The following is an 18,744-nucleotide window of genomic DNA, read 5'->3' as shown; positions in this document are numbered from 1 at the left end:
GAGTGCCATGTGTAAGGAACCACAAGAAGGTCTGGAACCTGGATCATCGAGTTTGTGGAGAGTAGAATTGGGGCCAGGTTGTGAAGGCTTTAAATGCCAAAGGATTTTATATTTGATTCTGGAGATAATAGGGAACCACTGGAGTTAATGAATGAGATGAGAGAAGGAACAGTCAGATACATACTTTAGGAAAATTAACATTAGCAGCTGAAGAGACGATAACCAGAGAGGAAAGGAATTTGAGGCTTGGAGACTAATTAATTAGAAGGTTATTGCAATAATCCAAATGAGAGGTAGTGAGGGCCTGGAATGGTAATGGTGCAAGTGGAGGAAAGATACATGGGAGATGTTATTAAGGAGAAACAAGATTTGACAACAGATCAGAGCCATGGGCTCAGCAAGAATGAGGAGTCACTGAGGATCTGAGCCTGGATGACTGGAAAGCTGGTATTACTGCCCTTGACCATAGCAGGAAAGCTGGAGAGAGGGTGGGGCTGGGAAGAAAGAGAATGCATTCTACTCTGGCTATGTCAATTCATATGGCTACAGTAAGAGGGCAGACATCTCCCAGGGTTTGCCTGTTGCCATGTCCCTACCTGCCAGCTAGGTTAGGCTAGTTCTTCCCAAGATATGAGTGGGCCAGAGGAATAAGGTTCCAGTCTTACTGTCCCTTGACAAACCTAGTGCTCTCTGGTCTTAGCAGCATGGCCTTCTGGTTATCATAGAGCATAAAAAGGCCCACCCACACAGTCAGGGCCTTTCATCCTTGGCACATGTCCCAAGGCCATGGGAGTCACTACACCCTGTCCTGCTGACCAGACAAATTTCTCCATGGAGTGGAGGGGGGTCATGTCTACCCAAGCTAAGGCCTACAGTGCCCTTTCTGAATATTTTTTCTATGGTAAGACCAATTAAGACTCCTTTTGTTAACTGTTAACTGACCTATGAGTGTCTTGACTAGTTCGGTGACACCTGAGTCAATAGTCAAGGAAGCTGGAATGGTATGGCACTGTGGCTCACACTGAAACTGAAGTCAGGGAAAGGGGATGTAAATCCAGAGGATGAGTGGATTGAACAGTCAGATGTAGCACCCTGTAGGAAGACTCCCTCTGGTGGTATGTGTCAAGTCCTCTCCATGGAGCAGGAAGCAGGTCAGACTGATGCGCACTGTTCAGCTCTCTGGAACTGAGTCCAGCTTCCCTGGTGGTTATCACCTTTCAGAAGCTGAATGGTGAGCATTACAAAGCGGTGTGTAAACTGTCTCAACACATTCAGCAACTAGAGATTGAGACCTTGGTTCTTAAGTACCATGCAAGGAAAAGTGATGGATCTGACTAGTAATGGTACAAGTCAAAAGGGGCTATTGATGGGACTGGGGACCAACTCCAACCCAGAGAGCTGACAAGGGAAGGGGAAGAAGTACAGTCACTATGGTAAACTGAGATCACAACCATGAGACTCCAATAATGGCTGAGAGCAGGAGTGAGGAGGAGACTTGTGAGTCCCCACCCTAGTGGTAAGAAAGCCTTGGCCTTCTCCTAGCTAACATTTACATAGGATCTACTGTGTGCTAGGTACTGTGCAAACCACTTTTACAAATATTACCTCATCTGATTCTCACAACAATCCTGGCAAGTAGATGCTAGGAATATCCTCACGTTACAGTTGAGGTAGACAGAAGTTAAGTGACTTGCCCAGGATCATACAACTAATAAATGTCTGAGGCCAAATTTGAACTCAGGTTTTCCTGACTCCAAGTGTGGCCTTCTATCCACTGTACTACTGAGCTGCATTACTATAACCTGGGGGTGATTTCCTCCATGAAGGGAGAAGAGCATGGGTGGGCTTTCATCGCCATGGAAACAGGGAGGTTCCAAGAGTTCAAACAGCAATCTTGGGATGGGGTGATTGATTCCTGGCACAGTGGCTGCGGAAGGCATGGTCCAGTGGGGCCATGCAGAGATTCTCAGACTTATTTTTACAGAACTGGTTGAAATCAGTTACACGCTCCATATGGAGACCACCATCGATTTTTAGGTGGCTAGGATAGGAAGTTGTGAGTACTTGACTCCATAAAGATGAATTCTCATTGTAGTCAGTTCCCCAATGGTGATGTGCAAGGGCAGAGGTGAAGGTCCTCAGGTAGATGGGGTTGATAGATGGGATCCATGATACCACTTTGTAAAGGCAGTTTCTTTTCTAGGCAGAGACATGTCTGCATGGCTTCAGCCTATGGCTACTACTACACAACCATAGAGGTATGGGCCAATCAACACGGGAAATCTAAGCGGGAGGTCATGATAGTAGTGGCAAGGGAAAATACTGCTGTCAATGTGAATTGGAGCTCTGGGGATGGCAAGAGAAGGCACAAAGTTCATCATCCTACCAGGTGGGCAGATGGCGATTACACCATCTCCTGGAGGGAGGAAGCTTTGATGGCTTGTGAAATACTGAATCTACAAGAAAGTCACTGGTGGCCAACTTTTATAGGCACTAGTATAACTGTACCTTGAAATCCAAGACCAGGACAGTAGGAGTCCTTCAACCCCAACCAACCTGAGGGCATCACCTATAGCTCCTGCCCCATTTGGATATAAGCGACTGCTGAACAGTGACAGCCAGGCTACTACCATGGGTACCACCAGGGCACCCCAGGTTCCATGGGCAGTTATAGAACACAGGCCACTGAAGAAAGTGGGATCATATGCTTTGGGGAGTCAGTATCCATGCAGGCCCTTGTGGCAATCTCTACTACATTAGTAGTTATGGGTAGACTCAAATGGAGTTATATGAACACCACACTGTTAACATCAAACAATATCTGGTTGAGGGAGAGGGGTGAAATATATTTCTTCTCTAGTCATGGAGCTGAGGAAAGCCAGAATACTTTGCTATATCAGTTCCTCTTACAATCATCCTGTGTGGCCCATGAAAAAGGCGGACAGCACCAGGCAGCTTACAGTGGACTACAGGGAGCTGCACTAAGTCATCCTGCTCATCACTGCAGCTGTTCCAGATGTTGTCCAGGCCCAGGATGAGTATGGAGTTAACCTCCCCAATATTTTTTTCTTTATTCCTGTGGTTGAGACTAATCAGGAACAATCTGCTTTCACCTGGAAGGAGTCCAGCAAACTCTACTCAAACTCTCCCTCATACTTCCATATTATGGTAGACTTGAAAGAGGCCTTTCTTTCTGAGGATACACACACACACACACACACACACACACACACACACACACACACACACATACATATACATACACACAGATATATCTCGCTACACTGATGACATAATGTTTACTAGGTGGAGGGGGTGAAAAAGAGAGAGAATAGAAACCACAAATAGCCACAATGCATAATTAGTGCCCAAGAGAATGCCTTTGCTGGGTTATCATCAGTGTCTCAGTTCTTTGCATGGCTGTACCCCTGAGTTCTGTCCTGTCCTAGGCTCTCCTCTCTCTGCACTCTCTCCCTGGGCTCAATTATCATCTCTACACAAATGACTCCTGACCTATATATCCAACCCTTGTCTCTCTCAGGTTATAATTCTTTATCACACAGTGCCTAGTAGGCATCCCTACCTAGACATTCCACAGGTGTATCAAACTGAACATGATGAAAGGAGATCTCTCCCCCAACTCTGTCCTCTTCTAAACTTTGCTATTTCTGTCCAGAGTGCCCCTATCCTCCCAGTCACCCAAGATGGTAGCCAAGGAAGTCATCTCCAATTGCATCCCTAGCCCTGACCTCTACATCCAATCCATTGCCAAGTCTTGTAGACTCTACCACCGAGGTACCTCTCATAACTGCCCTCTTCTCTCTATTCATATGGCTCTATGGCAGCTCTCTCCTAGGCTACTGTAGTACCCTCCAAATTGGTCTCCCTGCATTCAGCTTCTCCTCCCTCCAATCCATCCTCTACACAACTGTCAAACTCATATGTATAAAACATAGGTTTGACTAATGCTACTCATCTGGCTCAAAAGGCTTCATTGCTTCTAGGAGAAAATACAAGCTCCTCTCTTTCCAGAGTGATGTCAAATCACTACCTACACTCACTTATATATTCTCTCTGTCTCTCTCTCTCTCTCTCTCTCTCTCTCTCTCTCTCTCTCTCTCTCTCTCTCTCTCTCTCGTCCATCCTGACCTGGCTATTTCCCATAGACAACAGATCATCTCCCACCACTGTTCCTTTGTACTGGCAGTCCCCCATGCCTAGAATGCCCTCTCTCCTCACCTTGGTCTCACCCCTGCCTTCCTTCAAAGTATCACCTCCTCCATGAGGTTTTTCTTGATTTCCATCCCTCCCACAGTATGGTGTTTCCCCACCATACTGAACTAACTTTGTCTTTATTCTAGATACATTTTGTATGTTTATATATACTTTGTCTTCTCCTCCTTAAAGGCAGGGACTAGATTTCATTTCTGTCTCTTCACTCCCAGTGCCTAGCACAGTGCCTGTCATATATAATGGCTACTCTATATCTGTTTGTTGGAATGATTGTTGAATTTTTGAAAAATGGAATCATAGTCTTATGTGATCTATGAGAAGGGAAAGATGCTATGGATTTAGGAGCAAGCAGCAATCAGAGAAAAGGTGCTCTGTATCTCAAGATCCTAAACTCTAAAATTTCTTTCTCTGATTATAAGTGAAACTTCTACCTCTCCTACCCTGCCTTCCTCCAGAGAATGCTCTTTGCCTTAACTCTGAGCCCCCTTCTCTGGATTTCACTTTATTCTCTGGTCCATCACACCTGTCCTAGCCTCACTCCACCACCCCTCTTCACAATCATTTCAACAAAGCATCATCTCCTCAACCCATGAATTTCGCGCTCCCTTGTCTTTCAGTTGCTCCCACAAGACTAACATCCGTTACTAAGTCTGCCCAAACATCTCTCTATGCTTACTCCTCATGATGCAACTCCACCAAAGGAACTGTAGGAATCAAAGACTCCAACCAATTCATGAAAGCGTGCATTAACTGGGTCCTCAATATTACCTGGTCCACCTGTTCTGTCTTTTCCAGTCACAGTAATTAGAGAGAGAAAGGGCCAAGAAATCACCTAATCCAATCCTTCATTTTAAAGACAGGGAAGTCAGTCATGGTCCTGGGCAAAGGGCATGATGGCAATTTATCACGATTCAAATTACAGCAAGAAAAGCAGATGGGCAACACCTGGGCATGATGAAAAGCACTTCTGAAAAAATAACAGAAGAGTTAGCAGCCTGAAGCTCCCACTAGCTGGAAGTCATCCATCCTTCCTCCCCCGCACCATGCCCCCAGCACCAACAACCTCCCAGGCTCCCCTTTCTGGTGGCCTCTATCCTCTCCTTTCATAGCAATGACTCAGTCTGAATTCTCCCCACCACCACATTCACACACGCTTTAACAGAGGGAGAACAGTGCACTTGCCCAGGTCTGGCCAATTAAAAGGGTTAAGAGACCTAGGGAGGGGTGGAGAATCTGTGGCCTCAAGGCCTAGGTCCTTGGGTGTGGCCCTTGGATTGAGTTCAACTTTAACAGAACAGATCCTTTTATTAAGAGGATGTGTTCCCTGCAGTTTGGATTCAGTCAAAGGGCCGTCCTTAAGGACCTAGAGGGGATTTGTTCTGTGAAGTTTGGATTCAGTCAGTGTCGCACTTGAGGACCTAGAGGGTCACATGTGGCCTAGAGGCCACAAGTTCCCCAACTCTGGACTAGGAGATTGGAGACAGGGAAGGAGGAAATTTAAGATGTCTCAAAGAGTCGGTACTGTCAGGTCAAGGCACATATCAACCTAATGTGGTCCTTTGCATGGAGTATCCAGCTAACAGGATTCCAGTTGAATCTCCCCACCCTCTTTCAGAAAAGACTGAGTGATTCTATTCGTTGACATCTGGGCAGATGAAAATATTTAGGGGTCCAACAGTGCAGAGTCTGCTACAAACTACAGAGAACCGAAGAGGAAGGATGAAATATAAAGCCACCAAGAGAGCACCCAAATGGATAACCCAGCACAGCACATAAGGAAAAATGAGTAAAGAATCTAGAAACTGTCACAATGGAGTAAACAAGTATTATATTGTAAAGGTAGATGAGCCAAACGCTCACAATGCAAAATAAAATGAGATGTTCTATAGCATCCCCTGAAATAATGAACCAATACCAATTATAGTTCAAAACAGTTCAAAAAAAAATAAAAAGAAGACATTTAGGAATGGAAATCAGAAGGCTCAAAAAATAAATTAATAAGATAAATAAGAAAGTTGTTGTTCAGTCGTGCCTGACTCTTCCTGACTCTACTTGGGGTTTTCTTGGCAGAGATACTGGAGTAGCTTGCCATTTCCTTCTCCAGTTCTTTTACAGATGAGGAAACTGAGGCCAACAGGATGAAATGACTTGCCCAGAATCACACAGCCAGTCAGTGTCTGAGAACAGATTTGAACTCAGGAAGATGAGTCTTCTTGACTCCAGACCCAGTACACTCTCTACTGAGCCACCCTAACAAGAAAGTAAAACAACCTAAAATGGATGACAGAAAAATCATTTTCAAATAGTAGAGGCTCTGAAAAAGATAAAGACAAATTTGAAATCCAAAACTACGTAAGTAGGAACAAGCATTTGTTAGGCACCTACTATGTGCCAAGAGCTGTGCTAAGCACTATACAAATATTATCACAATTAATTGTCACAACAATCCTGGGAAGTAAGTGCTATAATTATCTCCATTTAAATGATGAGGAAACTAAGGCAGACAGAGAGAAGTTAAGTGACTTGCTCAAAGTGACACAGCTAGGAAGTATCTGAGGTTAAATCTGAACTCAGGTCTTCTGACTTCAGGCCGATAGCCCTAAGACATGCCTGTGATTTCAATGGTATACCACAGGAAACTTCCTCTCCTACTGTAGTATCAAATTGAGAAAATCAAATTGATTCTGTTTTGTAACTGATTCTATTCTGTATCATGCCAACATTTTGTATACTGCCTAAGTCACATTTCTTTGTCTTGGAATTAAGTTCAGAAGTTCAGTTTTGCTTTCTTGAGCTAATTAAGTTTGAGTTCAGTTTTCCTGATGATCACTTTTCTATTCTTGTGTCAAAGAAATCTGTTATCCTTGGAAGGATGCAGGTGGATGCCAGGGAGTCTGGTCTATAATCTCTGCAACACTGGCTATCCTTCAAGAAAGTCTGATCTGTTATCAATGTGACACTAACTAGCCACATAGGTGGACACCACCAATGAGCTTTCCATCACAAAAGATAGAAGGGTTGTTAGCTCTGCCTTCCAAACTTTCAGTCAATCATCTTGTTTTCCCATTTATGATGGGAAAATGATCCAGCTTTTGGATGCTTCTCTTTTTGTCTGTAAAAATAATGTCTGCCTTCATTCCAGGTGTTTGTGCTTGCTGAGTAGCTAAAGACCTCTTTTATTGGTAATTGTTAGCCTTACCTATAAAGTGAACATGCTTCGAACTTTGTGCCTTGGTTTATCTTAATTTCTACAGTAACAGTAGGTTAGCACCTTCTCCACAACTTATAGTCTTAGAGAGTTGCCTGGGGCATTAATAGGTGTGACCCTTTTCTCAGGGTCACCCAACCAGCATGTGTCAGAGGCAGGACCTGGCTATAAGGCCAGCTCTCTATATCCTACGGTCATACAGCCTTTCCAAAAATACAGAATTGGAAGAAAATTGGGTAGAACACAAGCAAAAGATGGCAATTTTAAAAGAACAAATGAATCTTAAACAAGCGAATGTGACTGATTTCACAGGAAATATCTCTGATAAAAATCTGATATCCAAAATATATAGGAAGTTGAAAGAAATATAAAGGGACAAGAGCCATTCTCCAATCGATAAATGGTGAAAGAACATTAACAAGCAGTTTTTAAAAGAGGAAGTACAAATTATCAACAACACTATAAAAGAATGCCCCAAATAACTAATAAGAGGAAAATAAACAAGCAATAATAAGATAAGAGATTATAAAAACAACTTAGGTTTTACCTCACAGACAAAAGATTGGCAAAACAGATGAAAATGGTAAAGATGAAAGATAAAAATAATGGTAAAATAACGTATGTGTGTTCGTCCTTCGTTGCTGAAGAAGAACATGCCATCAGAGAAATGATATGACTTGCACTTGACTTTGTTTTGAATGAGGACTGTGCAGGTCACCAGCCTCACTTCTCCTCCAGAGCCATCAGAATCCAGTGACAGATATTCATCAGGATGACTGGAGATGACCCAGGATGAGGCAATTGGGGTTAAGTGACTTGCCCAAGGTCACACAGCTGGTGAGTGCCAAGTGTCTGAGGTGAGATTTGAACTCAGTCCTCCTGACTCCTGCACTGGTGCACCACCTAGCTGCACCCAGTAAAATAATGGAGGAATTTCAGAAAGGCAGGCATACCAGTGCACAGCTGGGAGAGCCTTCAATTGGTCCAATCATTCCAGAAAAATAACTTTGTATGATACCAGAAAAATGATTAACTAAACATACTTTCTGACCCAATGATATTACTACTAGTATATGACTCCAAGAGGTCAATGCCATACTGACAAGACCTACATACACAAAAACATTTATGTTGCTGTTCAGTCATGTTTGACTCTTTGTGACCCCCGTTTGGAGTATTCTCGGAAGAGATAACGGAATGGTTTGCCATTTTCTTCTCTAGTTCATTTTAAAGATGAAGAAACGGAGGCAAACAGGGTGATGTGACTTGCCCAGGGTCACGCAGCCAGAGGCTGAATTTGAACTCAGGAAGATGACACTTCCTGACTTCAAACCCAGTGTTCTATCCGATGCACCACCTAGCTGTCCCCCCAAAATATTTATTTTTATTTTATTTTATTAATTAAAAATTTAATTTGTATTTAAAATTTTTATTTTGTCTTATTTTAAAATGTTTATTTTATATTTATATTTTACAATTTATCTTATTTATTTTCTATTTTTACTTAACTTTAAGCTTTATTTATTTATTTTAGATTTGAAATTTTATTTTTATTTATTTTTATTTTTATATTATTTTATTTATTTATTTTAGATTTAAAATTTTGTTTATTTTATTAATTTTTGTGGAACAAAATGGAAGAAAAGTGAGTGCCCATTAATTGTAGGTGGTTGGATTAATCTTGGTATATAAATGCAATGAAATATTATTGTGCCATAAGAAATGAAAAAATGAATTTAGGAAGACTTGGAAAGACTTGTATAAACTGATACAGAACGAAATGAGCAGAACCAAAGAAACAATAGATGCAACAAGCACAATAATGTAAAGGAAAGCAACATGGAAAGATCTCAGAACTTTTATCGATGCAACATGAAGCATGCTTCCCTACGGTAGACTGTAGGTGTGGAAGAGGCACATATTGTCAGACATGGCCAATGTCACTTTGTTTCACTTATCGTTTCTTCTTTGTTATGAGAGGGGATGATATATGTTGGGGATTGAGGGAGGAAATATTAGAAAGTAGCAGCAATGGTGGGGGGAGGGGTGTACAATAAACCACTTTTTAAGTTGCCTAAACCTGAAGACAGGATACACAAAGAATATAGGAATCTCCCAGAAAACTATGATGAATTTAAAAACAAACAAAAAAAAATTGCCAAGTACTAAAAACAGAAAACCAAGTACTGACCTATAAGAGACATCACAATACTGACAAAAACCGCAAAGGTAAAACACCAAGGCATGTATGTAGTGGTTAAACTTCCATGCCAAGTAGTCAAGGAAACGTCTTTAGCTATTGAGCAAAAGTCAATATCATTAGCGTAGGATTCTTCCTCAACACGAAAGAAATTAGAATATGATATTCCTAAAAGCAAAGGATATCAGGAGGCATCTTAAAATAACATACCCTTCAAAGTTGAGTCTAATTATCAATAAATAAAGATGGATTTTCAAACAAACAAAAAAAGGTATTTGAGTGATTCTTTCAAAAGAAACCAGAAGTTAACACACTGTTTGACTTGCAAACACTTCAAATAAGAGAAACAGAAGAAAGGCAAATAGTAGTCATTAAAAAAATATTAAACAATTTAGTCTATCATTTTAAAAATCAGTAAGATTAAGGGACAAAATAACAATTGCTAGCATTTATATAGTGTTTAAGATTTGCAAAGCATTGCCTTCTCAGTGGGGCTGGGGAAGGAGGGGGGAGGGAGAGAAGTTGGAATTCAAAGTATTAGCAACGAATGTTGAGAATTTTTATTGCATATAATCGGGAAATAAGAAATACAGGGAATGGGGTATAGAAATTTATCTTGCCCTACAAGAAAAGAGAGAAGATGGGGATAAGGGAAGGGTGGGGTGTGATAGAAGGGAGGTTTCACTGAGAGAAGGGGTAATCAGAATGCAAGGTATTAGGGGGTGGGGGGAGGGGAGAGATGGGGAGAAAAATTGGACATGTTACAAAGTGAGGAAAAAGCAATTAGTATTAAAACAATTGACTGAATTAATTACTGAGAATAAATCAATGACATCTTTAGTTTGGAGAAAAGAATTTTAGTCTAAATTTCCTAGAGGAAGGTAACCTCGGGTAAAATTTGGCATTGATGGAAAAGTGAAGGTTTTAATGGTAAATTTGATTTTATGATTGCTATTTAATCAGGAACTAGAACAGGTGTAGAAAGGCACGTAAGCCACCTAAGACTTGCCTCAAAAGATGTTCCTTAGCCATTGTGAAATTATAGTCATATCTGAAACCTGGTTATTGGAACTTGTTATTTTAAGATGCTATGGGACTATTAACTGACTGTTCTTCTGAGTCTAACTCCAGGTATGGATAGCAGCAAAGGCGGTCTGAGCCTCCAACCCATGATGCCAGTTAGCCTATGAGATGCTGGTATGAACTGCAAAAGGTGATCTCATGGGAAGGGAGGGAGAGCAGTTGTTCAGCCTGGGCTGAGGTAAGATTCTCCTGACTCACTTTCCCCACTGACACCTGGCAGACTTTAAGCCTGAATGAATGGAAGTGGACAATCTAATCCTGCCTGGAATTGACATGAAGTTGGGGAGATATTGTTTCCCTGCAATGTCCCTACTCTTGGTGGCAATTTCCTATGGTCAAAAGGTTTGTAAGCTTAATACAAGATCTATTAAATTATATAGTATTGGTAGGGGAACATCCAAGGTTAGGTCTAAAATTAAGCTATTAGGCATAAGACTTTAGACCAACAACAATAAGTTAGGGTCCTTTAATTCTTAGTAATACAGTGGAGACAATTAGGTCAAGGGCTTGTGAAGTTAGCAACACAAATATTATTTGTGTCTCGGTTAATGTTTAAAAAAAAATTCTTTTGTGATCCATATTGTAAATGCATTAAAAAAAAGTATCACCTGACCAAAAGTTTGAATTGTTTTATCTGTTATAAACTGTGTCAATAATGAAAAATAAAATTAAAAAAAAAAAGAAAGAAAAAAAGATTTGCAAAGCACCTTACATATGTTAAGTCTGGGCCTTCAGATTTATTTGGAGCCGAAAGAATCCGGATAATGGAAAGAAAAATAATAATGACAGCTAACATGTATATATTATTTACCAGGCACTGTTATGATCTCATTTGATCCTCACAACAACCCTGGGAGGTAGGTGCTATTATTATCCCAGTTTTACAGTGGAGGAAACTGAGGAAGATGGCAGTTAAGTGATTTGCCCAGAGTCACATAGCTAGCTAGTGTCTGAGGACAAATTTGAACTCAGGTCTTCCTGACTCCAGGTCCAGTGCTCTACCTACTGTACCACCTCACTACCCAAAGAGAACTGGACTGAATATTCAATGAACTAAAATGCACATTGCCTTACAAATAAATCAATATTTTTGTATGTTAATATTTATGTCAAGGCACTATTCTAGGGGCTGGGTATAAAAAGAAGAAAAAAATAACATCATATGCAAATTTGCAAATCTTAAGGCATTATATATTCAGCAGCAGAAGCATTACCATCATCATTAACCTATGGTCACCAGTCCTCCAGTATGGTGATAACATAATTTCCTGAGCCTTCTATTGAACCACTGCTGATCTCAAGCAATGCGAGGGTGTGCTGATAAACATTTAACAACCAGACCCTTCCTTCCCCACTAAAAACGTGTGTACGCATAGTTTTAAACTTAATCTGTATCATTAATGCTTTTGTAAGTCTGTGAAATCAATAAAAAATGAATCACAAAATGACATCATAGAATCACGGAGTAACAGGGCTAGAACAGTCCTTAAAGACCCCTTGTCAAGTTCCCTCATTGTATAGATGAGGAAGCTGAAAAGAGTTTTGACGGCTGATGAATCTGGAAGTTGGGTGTATGATGGAGAACCCAAAAAGAGGACACATGCTGAAGCAGTTGCAGTAAACCTGAATCATTGACGGTAATTCCATTGGCACTGAAGGAAGAAACTTTCCTGGTATGGAATCTCTCCATAATGCAAACGATCCAAAAGATGATGACGATAGCACTTTAAGTTTGCAAATGTACTTTACAAATATGTCATTTTATCCTCATAACAATCCTAGGAAGTAGGTGCTGTTATTATTCCCATTTGATAGATGAGGAAGCTGAGGCTGAAAGAAATTCTGTAACTTGTCCAGAATCATACAGAGAGTAAGAATCTGAGCCTAGATTTGAACTCAGGTCTTCCCTTCCAGATCCAGCGTTCTAATCACTATACTACTTAGTTGCCTATATGAACAATTTGTCTATAATCTAAAGGCATAAAGTAAAAGTGGTCAAACATTTGGCCCACAACACTCCTGAATGCAGCCCAAACCAGATTAAAAGGTAAGTGGGAAATATTTTACAAAATAAATAAAAATAGAATAGAATGTAGATAATGTTAATACGTAGTTTTCTAAGTCAATATGCAACAGGGATCCTTATGTATCCTGGCCCCTATTTCTATTTGAGTTTGACACCACGGGCTAAAGAATTACTTTGGGGCACTGAGAGGTGAATTGGTTGCTCATGGTCACATGATTAGGTGTTAGAGAATGCACTTGAACCCTTGGTTCTTGACACCAAGGTCAGCCTGCCTCTTGACCTGTCCTTCATTAAGGCAGGTGTTTCAGTGGTACCGATACCTATCCCTAGCAACTAAAATTGCTTCCTCCCAACTTACCAAAACTCTCTGAATTGCCAAATCTAGAGCCCTCTTCTCAATTCACATCCTTCCTGAGTACTTGGAGACGTTGACCACTCTGTTCACCTGGATCCTTCTCTTCTCTCTCAGTTTTTTGTCACCTTACCACTCTCTTTTGGCATGCCTCCCTCTCTGATTGCTCTTTCTACAATCTACTTGTCCACTAAGTAGGCTTGTCTTCTGCACCTCTCTCCTGGACTGCCTTCTCTTCTCTCTAAACTCCCTCATTTGGTGGTCTCCACTTCCCTAAGTCAATTTTCTCTCTGCAGATAATTTCCAGGTCTACGTGTCCAGCCCTAGTCTTTCTCCTAAACTCCAGTATCAGATTACCAATTGCCTACTGGATATTTCAAACTGGATGTCCCATATACATCTCAAACACGACATATACAAAATGGAACTCCCATGGGGGGAGGAGGATTGACTACCCAGAGTCTTCTCTGGCCAAATCAGAAGAACACTCTTCCAAAGAGTGAGTCCCCAAAGTAAAATGCTAACCTCAGAATATACAGCGAGCCAGAAGGCATCACAACCCACTGGCTTCAGTGCCTAATTACCAAAAGGTGTGAAAGCCTTCAAGCAAGCAAACCTCCCCTAAGCAAGCTGCCTTTGATGGGCTCCACAGGGAGGCCCATTAATGGGTGGGGAAGATCTTCAACTCCTATTAACATTACACTTACCAAAATTGGATGGACCATCCATAATGGCATACTTGCCACTCCACACACACAATACCCCATCTCCCACCTCCATGCCTTTCCACTGCCTGGCCCCCATGCCTGAAACACTCTCCTCAGTTCTGTCTCTTTGAATCACTGGTGTTCTTAGAGACTCAGCTCAAAGCCCATCTTCTGCAGGATGCCTGTCCTGAATTCCCCATGTCCCCAGTCCAGTTGTCAGTGCCTTCCCTTTCAAAGTTACCTTCCATCTTCTGTGTGTGTATCTTGTATTTGCCTACTTTAAAAAGTAACCTCCCCTATTAGAATATAAACACCTTGAAGGGAGGAAATATTTTTGCCTTTCTCTGTATTCTCAGTTTAGCACAGTACCAGGTAAACAGTAAGCATTTAATAAATGCTTGTTGATTGATTGATACTGCCGGAACTGGATTTTTCTCTCTTTTCCTATAATTATTTTCTTGTCTCTCATCTTTTTCTCTCTTTTTTCCAACTGTTTTCCAACTGTTTCCAGAGTTCAGCTTTCTCCTTTTATCCTTGTAGCGATCACTGTCCTCTGGGCAATGAGACAAGATCCCTTCAATCTCTCAATTTCTGATCCAATGTTCTCTTTTTCCCAGGGCTACCTCTCCATATGCCTTCATGCTCTTTCCTGCTGAAAGTGTGCTCTAGACAGTAATGCATTGTTGTTGGAGTTGTAAACTGATTCAATCACTCTGGAGAGCAATTCAGAAGTATGCCCAAAGGGCTATAAAACTATGCATTTCCTTTGATCCAACAATACCACTACTAGGTCTATATCCCAAAGAGATCATAAAAAGGGAAAAGGACGCGTATGCACAAAAATATTTATAGCAGCTCTTTTCGTTGTGGCAAAGAATTGGAAATTGAGGGGATACCCATCAATTGGAGAACGGCTGAACAAGTTGTGGGATATGAATGCAATGGAAAACTATTGTGCTATAAAAAGTAATGAGCAAGTAGGTTTCAGAAAAACCTGAAAAGGCTTATATGAACTGATTCTGAGTAAAGTGAGCAGAACCAGGAGAATATTGTGCACAGTAACAACAACATTGTGTGGATGATAGACTTGGCTCTTTTCAGCAATACAATGAGGTAAGACAATTCCAAAAGATTCGTGATGGTAAATGCTATCCACCTCTAGAGAAAGAACAATGAAGTGTGAATGCAGATCAAAGCATGCTATTTTTGCTTTTTTTGTTTTTTTCATGGTTTTTCCCTTTTGTTCTGTTTCTTCTTTCACAATATAAGTAATGTGGAAACATGTTTAACATGATTGCACATGTATAACCTATATCAGATTGCTTGCCATCTTAGAGAGGAGGGATGGGAGGGAGGGAAGGAGAAAAATTTGGAACTCAAAATCTTATAAAAATGAATATCGAAAACTATCTTTACATGTAATTGAAAAAACAAAATACTATTTACAAAAAGAAGAAAGTGTTCCCTAGGCTTCTGGAGGTTTTCCATCTGTCCTTTCATTCAACAAATCTCTGAGTACCTACTCACTACAAGCTGGTAGCTTTGGTGCTGTGTTGGTGATATAAGGAAACGTAATAGAGTCTGCTCTTCAGATAGCATGCAATCTCTTTTTTTAATGAAGAACTCCCATGGGGCAGGCAATCACATAGTGGCCCGAAGAAGTGATACAAGGACACTCTCTAGGTCTCTCTCAAGAACTTTGGATTTGATTGTGTGACATGAAAGACGCTGGCAGAGGACCGCTCAGCATAGCGTGCCCACATCAGAAAGGGTGCTGTGCTCTGTGAGCAAAACAGAATTGAAACAGCACAAAGGAAATGTAGGATGCACAAATTTGGAGTAACCACCCCAAATATTCACGCGTACCATCTGTGCCCAGTCTGTGATAAGAGTATTCCGAGCTCTTATTGGTCTGATCAGCCACAGTCGGACCCACTAAAATTTGAATTTATCATGGTGATATCATTTTGGTCCTCTTCGAGAAGGAGGTAACAACCAAAACCAAGCATACAATTTAGAATGTCCCTCCCTCTCTCCCTCTACCATGAGTTAACTCAAAGAGAGAGAAACTCTGCATCTCAAACTCTGGGTCGTTCGTGTCATTGGTCTCAAGAGGGATCAGATGAAAAGAGTATGGTGAGGTCTTTGAATTCCATACTCCACAAATGGAAAAATCCACTTAAAGTGCATGCCCTGCTGAGTAAGTCAAAGTCATAGGAACAGCACATTCTTGCCCTGTGTCACTCAAAGAAATCTTCCCAGTCTGGAAAAAAAAAAAACTTACTCTCTTATCTCTTACTTATTAGAACAAGAGGGAACACTTTGTGAATACTCCACCTAAACACAAATATTTATTGTTATACATTTCTTCCAATCTTTTGGAATGGCAAAGGAAATAGAATCTAAGCAGGTACCTTATTTCAGGCAAAACTGGAAAGGAAAAAAAATCTAGATGTATTTATCCAGCACTCTTCAAATGCTCTGACTCTACGTCAGTTCAAAAGCAGGAAAGAAGAAGATGCTTCTGGCATTTCTATGTCTAACAGTACAGCTGAAACTACTTGAAGGTCTGGGGTCCTTTGATGACAGGCAGCATGGGTGCAGAAGAAAGAGTACTGGCTTTAGAGTTAGAGGAACTGGGTTCATATTTAACTTCTACCATTTACTTCCTGTTTGAACTTGGACAAGTCCCTTACCCTCCCTGAGACTCTATTTCTTCCTCTGTAAAATGAGGGAGATGGACTTAGAAGGCTTCTGAGCTCCCTTCCAAATGTAAATCAATCATTCTAAAGAGTCTTAAAAGCAGTTAGTTATACAGGCTACTGGGGGAAGGCAGTGTCATTCATAAATTTAAAGGAAAAAATGCTAGATTCTCCTGAATTTGCTAGTAGTTCCCTTTGCAGGGTTTCCCCCCCCTCCCCTTTGGGGAGTAGATCTCTGACATTCTGTTTAGGTTAATATTAAAGGTAGTCTGCATTCCCTGAATGCCAGAGACCTGGCCCGAAGCCAGCTAGCTACAGTGGGCTAACCTCAATGCTTCTGAATTCCAGTGATCCTTGATGGACACTCGAAGTGATTTCGGCTCTATTAAAGAAGAGCCCATCCCCTGGCACCTAAGTATATGGTAGTTACAAGTTTTTGTGGTTGAAAATTCTATCCAGGGCGCCCAGCTGCTGGAGGAAGGAGCTGACCAAACTCAGCTAGCCTGGTTCTCAGAGGACAAATGAAAATGGGTCCCAAAGCTTCAGACAAGTTAAGGGGAGAGCACTGGGATTATTTTTTAAAGCAGTTCTAGATAACAAAGTCTCTTAGACTCACTGACCATCCCTTTCAGCCCTGAATAATCATTTTCCCTCTCCCCTGAAAGGCTTTCTCCCCAGACAAAACCATTCTTAAACTTCACAGTCTGAGATGACAGGATTCTAATTAGATGTAGAACTGAAAGAGACCTCAGAGGCCATCTATTTCAGTCTCTTGTTTTACAGAGGAAGAAACTGAGTCACAGGGAGGGGAAGTGACCAGCCAAGGGCACACACAGGATCCTGGATCTAGAAATGGAAGGGACCTCAGAGATCACCTAGTTCAACATCCTTATTTTACAGATGAGGAAACTGAGGCACAGAGAGGTAAAATGATTTCCTAATGGTCACAAGATGATACTAGACCTAAGATCTGGAAGGGCTCTCTGAAGTCATTTAATCCAATCCCTTCGTTTTTACAACAGAGGAAACTGAGGCCCAGGGTGAGGAAGGGCTTTGGCCAAGGTCACACAGGCTATAAGGGGCAGAGTTGAAATTGACTCCAAGTTAATGGCTCCTTGCCCAGCACCAAGTTGCCTGCCTAGTCTCATTCCCGTGGCTCTTGGGGGTTGACGTCTATTCTCAACCCCCCAAAGGCAGCCTGCGAAATTCACTGCGCACAACCCTCGGCACCCTGGCTGCTAAATGAACTTGGAGCGCGAAGGAGTGCCCCGGCGGCTGTGAACCGACAAAGCCAGGCGCTACCCGAATTCCGGATGGCACCCTCGGGCGTCGCAAATCTTTCGAGCCCTGGGGAAGGGGATACCCACTGTGGGGGGGACTCCCACCTGTGTTCTCCCCCCCGTCTTGTCAGGACTCCCTTCAAAGACCCCCAGCCCCCGATCAGCGCATCCCCCTAGCCCCTCCCGACGGTGAGATGGGGGGAGTGGGCCCCTTGATCGCGTCCCCCAAACCCAGAGGTCCCGGTGAGTGGGGGAGGGGGGCAAGGACTTACGGCTGCATCGGCGGGCCAGCCCCACTGGCTCAGGCCCAGGATGCAGAGCAAGCCGGCGGCGGTCCCGGCGGCCACCCTCATCTCGGGGCTCCGACTGCCCGGGCCTCTCGGAGCGCCCCGTGAGCTCCGCCGGTCACTCTAGCTGCTCCGCGATCACTCGCACGCGCGCACAGGCAAACTTTTTCTCGGTCAGTCCCTTGGGCTTGCCTCTTGTCCCATCCCCAGGCTCATATCCCTCCGCCACCTCGGCCTTCTTTTCTCTGGACCTAGCAACCTGTCTGGCCACGGGGTGGGGGGGAGGGGAAGGAGAGGAAGGGGAGAGTAAGGAAAGAAGAGGAGGGGGAGGAGAGAATGAGGAGGGAAGGGGAAAGGGAAGGAAAAGGAGAAGTGAGGGGGGAGAGCAAATGGGGTAGGAGGAAAGGGAAAGGAAGGGGGAAGGGAAAGAGGAAAGTGAAGGGGAGGGAAGAAAGTGAGGGGGAGGAAGGAGCAAAGTAAGGAGGAGAGGGAAGTGAGGAAAACAGAAGGCATGGGGTAGTGGGGAAGGGAGTAAGGGAGAAAGGTCCTGACTTCCATCCCCCCAAAAATCACAGTTCCCTTCTGGGGACATTTCCTCCTGCCCTCAACACCCTTTCCAGCACTTCCACTCACATCCCAACTCACTGGCAACGATGGGTCAGTCCA

The 18,744-nt window shown here is 42.4% G+C and overlaps 1 protein-coding gene across 1 annotated transcript in view; it reads right to left on the bottom strand.

Annotated features, from left to right (window-relative positions):
- Nucleotides 1–18,351, bottom strand: part of COL4A5 (collagen type IV alpha 5 chain) — a 210,964-nt gene extending 192,613 nt beyond the window's left edge. Inside the window, exon 1 of the mRNA XM_072626493.1 lies at nucleotides 18,064–18,351. Coding sequence (XP_072482594.1) covers nucleotides 18,064–18,144 — 81 coding nt within the window. The 5' untranslated portion in view covers nucleotides 18,145–18,351. The remainder of the gene's footprint in view (nucleotides 1–18,063) is intronic.
- Nucleotides 18,352–18,744: the final 393 nt, after the last annotated feature.

Source organism: Notamacropus eugenii, chromosome X (genome assembly GCF_028372415.1).
Source record: "Notamacropus eugenii isolate mMacEug1 chromosome X, mMacEug1.pri_v2, whole genome shotgun sequence".
NCBI classification, from domain to species: Eukaryota; Metazoa; Chordata; class Mammalia; order Diprotodontia; family Macropodidae; genus Notamacropus; species Notamacropus eugenii.
Note: the sequence above shows the minus strand (reverse complement) of the source record. Positions and strands in the feature narration are given on the sequence as shown.